This window comes from Miscanthus floridulus, chromosome 17, assembly GCF_019320115.1.
Source record: "Miscanthus floridulus cultivar M001 chromosome 17, ASM1932011v1, whole genome shotgun sequence".
Classification (NCBI taxonomy): domain Eukaryota; kingdom Viridiplantae; phylum Streptophyta; class Magnoliopsida; order Poales; family Poaceae; genus Miscanthus; species Miscanthus floridulus.
The window spans coordinates 82410099-82419351 of NC_089596.1; the positions used below are offsets into that span (position 1 = coordinate 82410099).

Consider the following 9253-nt stretch of genomic DNA (forward strand, 5'->3'; position numbering starts at 1 on the left):
TAAATTGTTTAGGGCGTAACACCGAGGGTGTTACAGTCGTCGGCGGTGACCACCGACGTGATGCTTCACAGGGAGGCGACTGGCATGGACCCGCTGGCGCCGCCACCCTGCCCGGCCTGAGTGCTAGGGTTTCATGGAGCACAGCAGCAGGCACGGGATGGCGAGAGAAGGCAGCGCCGTGGGGCAGTGATGCCGGCGGCCACTGGCATGTCCTGCTCGCGCGGAGGAGTTGCCGGCGGCGGCCACCTGCCGAGGCATGGACACGGTGGCGCGCCGCAGCCCACGCGCGTCGTCGCGTCCCGTGAGCACCTCGCACGGTGAGGAGGCGGCATGGTTTCGACCGGCAGGACGCGACCCGAGGAGGAGGAGGAGGAGGAAGAAGAGGATGAGGAGGAGGAGGTAGGATTTCGTGTATCGCACGCGGAATGTCTGGAGGAGGCAGCGCCGGGTAAGTCGCGGCGGCGGCCACCGGTGGGGCCCAGCCACGTGGATCCGTGTCTGGGGACGGCCACCGACAGGGGCACACGCGGCGCTACGTCGCGTGCTGAGGGCGCCGCCCGCGTGCTTTTTTTTTGCGTCGAGAGAGAGAGGGAGAGAGAGGGAAGAGGAGAGAGAGAGAGGAGAAGTGTGTGGAAGCTGAACCAGAATCTGGCTGATATATTTGGCTGACCGGATCCGGAGCAGAAGCCAGGGAAGGTAGAAAGAAGGTGTGGAGAAGTCGATAAAGGTAAAGAGAATCAGAAGGAGCCGCTTCCGGTAAAATCCTATTGAAGGGATCTGGACCATCCCATGCGGGATCAAATGGCGGGAAGAAATTCGGGTGACATGGACGCGGTTTCTGGCCAAGAATTTCATGGTAAATATAGGGGTAAATATGAATATGAATATATATCGGTGGCCACCCCTGCCGGCGCCTGCTGCCCACCGCAATCCAAATAAGCTGCCCTGCTCATCATCGAGAAGGCAAGGCCCGGGTGTTCACATGTCAGTTGTAAAGGTGGCTTACGAAACCTGTGAAGTTACTGTGAACCAGGCAGACGTTAAACTGCAGAATGACGACTAATCAAACAGAATTTTTAGCGAACAAACAGTATTTTTTTTTCTTACAATATTTTCACATAAAATTTGGCCTACGACGATGCTTACGCTCAAAATTGTGAGTGCTGAAGTAGCGCAACAAAGTTTACAACTGCCGAGATAGCCCAGCTCAGCCGGTCAGCCCCATACTGCAAACTCCAAAAATTCTAACGAACGAACCCATAACGACCCACAAGAGCCCAACTTACTTACTAATCACAATCCTCTTAAGAAAACCTGGGCCAGATAACAGAAAAGGCCCGGAAAGGAGAATGAAACAATCTCAGCCCAGCCCAGTATCCTCCGGCCGCGAAGCCACCTCCGCGTCGCCTATATAAAGGCTCCACTCCGCTAGGGTTTCCCCTCGGTAGCAGCCGGTTCACTTCTACAGGTAAGGGAAGCCTCCCCCTCCCGCAATAAAAAAAAAAAAAAGGCTCCCCCTTTCCCCGCCGCCGCCGCCGCCGCCGTTCTGAAACCTAGCCTCTCTCTCCTTGCGTACGCGCTCATCTCCGCTTGTTTGTGTGCGCGCACAGGAAAGGGTTGGTCCTCATGGCGCCGCCGCAGCCGAAGTCGGGCCTCTTCGTGGGCATCAACAAGGGCCATGTCGTCACCAAGCGCGAGCTGCCTCCACGCCCGTCCCACCGCAAGGGGGTAAGCGAACTTTCAACTTTTTTAGGGTCATCATGTTGATCTCGCGGGTGGTAGTGTTGTTGTGATTAGGTGTGGATGTTGTGGGTTTAGGATGCAGAGAAGGTCTTACTAGTTGATGGTTTGTGCTCTGTAACTTTCGCTTTATAGGGTTGTCTAGGATGTGTGTGTGTGACTAGGATCATGCTTGCTACTCGTATGCAAGAATCTGAGGATTAGTTGTGTTTTTAATCTTGTCCTTGTTCATTTTTCCAATTCGACAAAACACAGTTTGATGGATCTGCAATACTAGTTGAGGAGCTCCACTTTACTTTATGCAGATGGAAGGTTTGATTGCTGACGATAGTGTAAGACATGTTTATCTACATGTTTTAGTAGAAATTTGTTTCTAAAGTTTTTTTGTGAATGTGAAGTTTGCCTGTTGTTTCTCATATATTGAATTTGTTGCCATGTGCCCTACCAAATACTGAGATATTCGCTTTCATTTATTTAACTTGTAAAAGCCTATGATTTAGTGTCTGCACTTGTAAATGGCTAGTACAAGTAGTGTGTGTTCCTATGTGATAGATTTACTGTGTCCTCTGTTCTAAGTTCATGTGGTATGCAGAAAGCAACGAAGAGGGTGTCCATGGTCAGGGGCCTGATCAGAGAGGTTGCTGGGTTTGCTCCGTATGAGAAGCGTATCACTGAGCTTCTGAAGGTTGGCAAGGACAAGCGTGCTCTGAAGGTCGCCAAGAGAAAGCTTGGAACTCACAAGAGGGCAAAGAAGAAGAGAGAGGAGATGGCGGGTGTCCTCAGGAAGATGAGGTGTGTAAATGTGAAACTTTGTTGTGATAAAACTAGAATACTGCTTGGTGGCCTGTCTTTTTTTTCCTGCAGATGCTTTTGCATGTGTCAGTTGCTTCTGCTAATTTGTTGCATAATTTTGATTTACTCTTCAACGATTGTTATTTCATTAATGCACATCAATTTAAGTTCTGCATATTGATCCTGCCATTTGCATTACCTGGTAATGAGTTTGTGTATAGATGACTAGTGCTTATTGATTGTGCGCATTGTGTTATAGTATCCTAATCTTGTCTGATCTGCTTATATATACATGTCTTGTTTTTCTACTATCTGGTCAGTTGTATATTTTTGTCTATTTAGTGGACACTATCATTGGACCATTGTATCTTATAGAAATGGATTCTATGTTGGCACTTAATAATATGTTTGAATTGTTTCATAGCATTGTTCGTATTAGCATCTTCATGTTGGCTTAATAGAAGAGATCCTCCTTTATGCTGCATAACTATCAGTATTAACTGAATTTTCTGTTGGTATCTGCAGATCGGCTGGTACGCACACTGACAAGAAGAAATAGAACATTTCAAGTTCATGAAGCTGGCGGCCAGATTCTGTTCCAGTGTCTGTTTTTTCCTACCTGTAGTACCTAATAGACATGTCAAAGTATCTGTCAGCGAAATATTGTGTTGTTAGTCATGTATCGGACCACCTCTTGGGATTTTGCTCCAACTTACAATGCATCCATGCTTTGTTAATCTTTTGCTGTTTTTTAATCTTTTCCTTTGGTTTTTCACTTTTTCTCATGGTTACTTTCTTCCACTATCGCGTATTGTGTGCTAATCAGCCTGAGAATCTTATTATATAAATACCAGCAAAGCTATTATCAGAATAATATGCCTGCTAGGCAAATCAGTCTCCCAATCCCACCTGGGCTCCGATTCCTCTCCCGGCAGTGGTGCGATAGTGGCTGGCTGCTTCATTGCCAATCAATGGTGCAGGTTGCGATGACAACTGATTGTCAGGGAAAGAGTAATTCTTCCTCAAGCACAGGCCAAGAGGTCACACAACTGGCGGTTTACAGAGCGGCAGAGAAGAGTGTCCAAAGGGCACACAGCTGGCGGTTTACAGAGCGGCAGAGAAGAGTGTCCAACTGGCTCTGCGCATCAACAAGAGATCTAGAGTTCCAGCGTGGAGAGATCACCGAGAAGTGCACCGTCTTTGAATATGGATTAGCCTGCAGTATTACAGCTTTACTGCTTATTCCCCAACCGATGATGAGCTGTTCTTTTCTGTGGAAATGGATGCCAATCTTGAGAACGAGCTCCATGTTTACCAGTGCTGCACCTGCACAATTGGGTTTTGTTCATATGGCTGTTGCATAGGCTGTCTGAATCAAATAGCTGCGGTTACTCATCCAAGTAGTGACATGTTCATTGGCGGGCATGAGAGCTTTGGTGGTGGGTTCTATACTGACAGCGGGAGTCATGATAACTAATTTATCTAGGATCTTCTAAGAGTGTTTGAGTCATTCATTTGTATGTGTCATACTCCATTCGTTTTAAACTACAAGTCATTCTGGTTTTTCTATGTATGATACACGCTATATTTAGACACAGATTTTACTATGTACCTAAAAAACTAAAAATAACTTAGAATTTAAAACGAAAAGAGTATTTTTGACAGACCAGGGAACTTGATCATATTATTCCTTGATGTTATATTCTTGGTACCTAGTTTTCACTCACTAGATTATTCATCCGTTAATTGATGGATGTCATAAACATTTTCGCCCTGTGATACTATTTAGTATTTACTCTCTTCCTTTCCGAAACGTGTGGATTTTTTTTTACTAAATAGTTTGTCCTTCACTCGTTGGGGTGGCAACAGCCCCATTTTTATGTTTTCTTTTTCTTTTACCTCTGTTTTTGTTAGGTCACTTCTTCTTCTTTTCAAGTACTCTTTCTTCACCTAAAATGGTTCGGTAAATCTCTTGCCGTTCTTTAGAAGAACTAAGCCATCCTTGCAGGCCGGCAGGTTTTGTCGCAAGGGCTGATCAAAAGAGTTGGCAATGGAACCTCGACACATATCTGGCGAGATCGGTGGCTCCCGAATCATTTTGGGGGTCGACCTCTCACGCCAGAGGAGGGACAACCGGTGTCAATGGTGGCCGAGCTGTTGTCAGAAAATGGACAGTGGAATGAAGATTTTATCAAGCAGTCCTTCATACCGGTAGATGCTGCTGCTATCTTGCGTACCCCGGCGCCGATCCAATATGGAGATGTCTGGGCATGGGAACCGGAGAGGCATGGTGTTTACTTTGTCACGTCTGCTTACAGATTACTAGACATGGCACGCATCAGGGATGATGTGGTGCCTGCGGCAAGTGTCTCAGAAAATTCAGTATGGAGGAAAATATGGAAGTTGAAGGTGCTGCCAAAAATCAGGGTATTCTGGTGGCGTGTGGTCCATGAGTTTCTTCCGACTCGTCAAATTCTACACCGTAAGCATGTGGAACCAATTGCGAATTGCGAGATGTGTGGTGCAGAGGCAGAGTCAATCAGACACATCTTGTTGGAATGTTCGATTGCCAAGGCGTTCTGGGAGCAAACGAAAATTGCCACTGGCGTCAAGCTTCCAACCCTGCATCAGGAGACTTGGGCGCAGGTTCTGGTAGAAGGAAGGGCGGGCTCGGAGCGAGATCAGACAACGATCATCATTGGCAGGAACGCGCTCTGGATGCAGCGAAATAGACGAAGACATGGGGAGATGTTGCCGCCGATTCGAGTGGCTGTACAATGGGCGGCAGACTTGGCTTTTGATCTAAGACAGGCGACCCATTCTCAGTCGTCAGTGACAGAGCCGAGAGCAGTACCTAGGTGGGAACGACCACCTCTGGGCTGGATCAAATGCAACACGGATGGCGCCTTCTATGAACAAACAGGGCAAGGTGCTACAGGTGCGGTACTGCGTGATGGTGCTGGGGCGTTCATCAGGGGCAGCGCCAAGTGGTATGATCATTGCCTCGACGCCCTCACCTTGGAAGCCATCGCTTGTCGGGATGGGCTGGCCTTATCGGTTCAGTCAGAAGTCCGAAAGATTTGGCTAGAAACTGACTGCCAACAAATGGTGCAGCTATGGCAGGCAGGGACTAACCAGAGATCGACTATCTCAACAATCCTACAGGAGATCCGGGAGCTGAGCTTACTCTTTCATGATTTTAAGCTTTCTTTTGTTTCTAGAGATTGTAATAAGGTAGCAGATGTATTAGCTAAACAGGTCACAGGCGACACACGAGCTGGGTGGTGGACTTATGCCCCAGCTTATGTGCTGGACCTGTTGTCCTCATATTGTAATCCTGCTCCCCCTGATGAATGAATCTCCCTGAGCGCAAAAAAAAAAGAAAAAAGAAAAAAAAAGAGTGATGACATAGGGGATTATGGCATAGTGCCATATGAATATGATATGGCATCGCATGCCCTCCAACTTTAATCACCAACAATGCCCACCCGCCACTTTACACCACAAACACATATACTAGTGCAGCCATCACTCAAAAAACTGGTGAGCATAAAGAGATGTTTACCATAGCTATTTACCATGTTACAGAAATACGGTGAGCATTCCCTCGAAAAAAAACCCAATGAGCATAAAGAGATGTTTACCATGTCACATGGAACTAGGCGAGGACCTACCCGGCGCGGCGGCGCCTATGTGGCAGGAGCACTGGGAGAATGGCACGGAGAGGGGTACGAAAGGAGGTGGAATAGAGGTTGTAGATGGGGGCAAAGATTAAACTGCTACTGCTTGGTTGTAGGGAGGGTTTTATTGTTTAGGTGATGGATCGCAATTTACAAAACTCAAGGGATTTTTTTTTTAAAAAAAAGAACTATACATGTCCTTTAGCTTTAAAACTTTTACCAATTTGATCGCTATATAAAAGCTACATCCTATGTTATAAAAAAGAACTACTACATTCGTTCTGAAAAGAATATACTCCCTCCGTCCCACATTAAACGCACCTTTACCGTTTAATTTTTTCCCAAAATAAACGGTCGCTATAGGGTCTCAGAACTGGCAGAGAGCAGTAGCTGGCAGCTGCAACTGGCTGTGGACCAAACCGATGAAATAAAAAATCGACATAAAAAAATATGAAAACTCTCTCGTCCACTCATTCACCAGGCTTCCAGAACCCACTCTAGAACCCACTCCGTGGCTTCTTGATCATCCCTTCCCGTCTACAGCACTGGTGTGAGAGCGCTCCTTCCACTATCCACTCGTTCGCATGCGCATCTCTTCCTCCGCCGCACCGTCCACTCGTCCCCCTTTCCCTCCCATTCGATCAGTTCCGTGCCGCTACGTAGGGGCTAGGCCCCGTTGGCGCGACGCCACCGCTGAGCAGGGTCTAGGCCCCGTCGGCGCGACGCCACCGCTGTGCAGGGGCTTCCCGACGCCACCGCCACGGACGGGCTCTGCTACGCTGTCGCGCAGAGGCTGGACATCGCCACGGCGTCACCATGCAGGAGTTTCGCGCCGCCATCGCGCAGGCGCAGCGGCTGGACCTCGCCAGGCCGCCACTGTGCACGGGTTCCGCGCCGCCGTCGCGCAGTGGCTGGACCTCGCAACACCACCACATGGGCTCAGCTCCGGCCTATGGAGCCCCGGCCCGACTGCCACGGCAACGCGACTGGCGCTTGACAGAGGGGCTCGGCTCCGGCCGGCGAGAGCCACGGCAACGCGGGCGCGCGCGGGCGGAAAGAGCTCGTCCTCGTCGGCACGGAAGACGGAGGCAACGCCTGACGTCGATGGTGGCATGCGGCCTGGACGCCCATGGTGGCCAGGGGGCGGAGCCGACACGCCGGCGGCGGCCAGAGAAACAGAGAGCTGTGGGAGAGCGCGAGGGAGTGGTGTGGTGGGACGGGTCACGGGAGGATGTATTGGGGCTGATATTTGCAAGGGCATTTCTGTAATTTCACATACACATTGGTTTGCGTGTCCAGGGCTAGACGTGCAAATATTATTGGACGGAGGGAGTAATTATGAGTTGCATGCCACGAAAAGTGATTCACATTTGATCATTCACAATTATGTCTTTAAATTAATTTATTATAAAAATACATCTCATAATCTAATGGTATTTATTTGGTATCATAAACATAAATAATTTTTTACCTATAATTGGTCAAACTTAAGGTAGTAAAACGTGACATATTCTTTTGGAGACGGAGGTAGTACATCCTATGGAGCTATGCTAAGAAAAATCATAATGGCAACCTGTCAAATTCTGGCAACTTGCTATGGTGCTAATCACGGAATATGGCAGTTGAGGCTGCAATTGTGCTCACTGCTTGCATGAGAAAAAAAACTAATGGAAATCATATCAAGTAATATTCACCATGCTCTCTAAGACCGTCTTCAACGAGAATGTATATGGACACCCAAACTTAAAATGAGTAACAGAGATATAAAACTAGCCTTCAATAGACTACTTATACGGAAAACCTATTTTGAATTGCCTGATAGACATAACCCAAATGAGTATCATTTTCCCTGGAAACCCATTTACAGAAAGGATTCTCTTTAAGGTCTTGTTGTTGAAGAAGATATCAAGATGCGAATGGGTATTGAATCCTTTGACTATAGCGCTACCCAAAGATTAAATGAGTCTTGCATTTTATGCGTTGTTGTTGATATACTACCTTGTAGCTGGCTATAAAATAACTTATTCTGTAGCCACTTTGAGTTACGATAATTACTATGTTAATTTACGAGATTATAGTAACTCCTTACTAAGTGGTTTACTATAACGTTATGATAAATATCCCCATGTATTATAGTAATCCAACTACAAAATAAGTTATTTTGTAGCCACCTCAATTTACGATAATTTTATATACTAATTTACGATAATGTCAATACATATTTACGATAGTTGGGTTACTATAACACATGGAGATATTTACCATAACGTTATATTAAACCACTTAGTAAGGAGTTACTACAATCTCGTAAATTAACATAGTAATTATCGTAACTCAAAGTGGCTACAGAATAAGTTATTCTGTAGCCGGCTACAGGACAGTAGTTCTATATATATATATAGATATAGATATATAGGGATATATATATATATATATATATATATATATATATATATATATATATATATATATATATATATATATATATATGGAGAGGCTATTCAGTAGCCGGCTACAAAATAAGTTATTCTGTAGCCACCTCCATTTACTATAATTTTATATACTAATTTACCATAATATAAATACATATTTACGATAGTTGGGTTACTATAACACATGGGGATATTTACCATAACGTTATATTAAACCACTTAGTAAGGAGTTACTATAATCTCGTAAAATAACATAGTAATTATCGTAACTCAAAGTGGCTACAGAATAAGTTATTCTGTAGCCAGCTACAGGATAGTAGTTATATATATATATATATATATATATATATATGTGTGTGTGTGTGTGTGTGTGTGTGTTCACAATGTCGTGAGAATTCTCACAAAAGTACCACTTTTTAAGTTAGCATTATGTCCTGAGCAATCATGGTGACAAGCAAACAAGACGTCCTCTGTGCGTCTCTGATGATCCTTCGTGCACAATTGTTAGTGCGCCTGCTCAGCTGGAGAGACCCTGCAGCTTAATCATCACTTCTTAATATGCAAAAACACAAAACAGATATCCAATCTCAGACAGAAAGGGGAAAACAA

The 9253-nt window shown here is 45.8% G+C and overlaps 1 protein-coding gene across 1 annotated transcript; it reads left to right on the top strand.

Moving 5' to 3' along the window:
* The first annotated feature begins 1427 nt into the window (after positions 1-1427).
* LOC136517428 (large ribosomal subunit protein eL36x-like) lies at positions 1428-3269 on the top strand. Its single transcript, XM_066510987.1, has 4 exons — positions 1428-1468; positions 1611-1728; positions 2333-2532; positions 3058-3269. Exons 2-4 carry the CDS (start codon positions 1627-1629, stop codon positions 3089-3091), a joined length of 336 nt encoding a protein of 111 aa, XP_066367084.1. The 5' UTR covers positions 1428-1468; positions 1611-1626; the 3' UTR covers positions 3092-3269.
* Positions 3270-9253: the final 5984 nt, after the last annotated feature.

Coding starts and splice junctions, on each gene's coding strand:
- LOC136517428 (XM_066510987.1), top strand. CDS start 1,627: ATGGCGCCGCCGCAGCCGAAGTCGGGCCTCTTCGTGGGCATCAACAAG. Junction 1,729..2,332: donor GCCCGTCCCACCGCAAGGGG/GTAAGCGAACTT, acceptor TGTGGTATGCAG/AAAGCAACGAAGAGGGTGTC. Junction 2,533..3,057: donor GGTGTCCTCAGGAAGATGAG/GTGTGTAAATGT, acceptor TGGTATCTGCAG/ATCGGCTGGTACGCACACTG.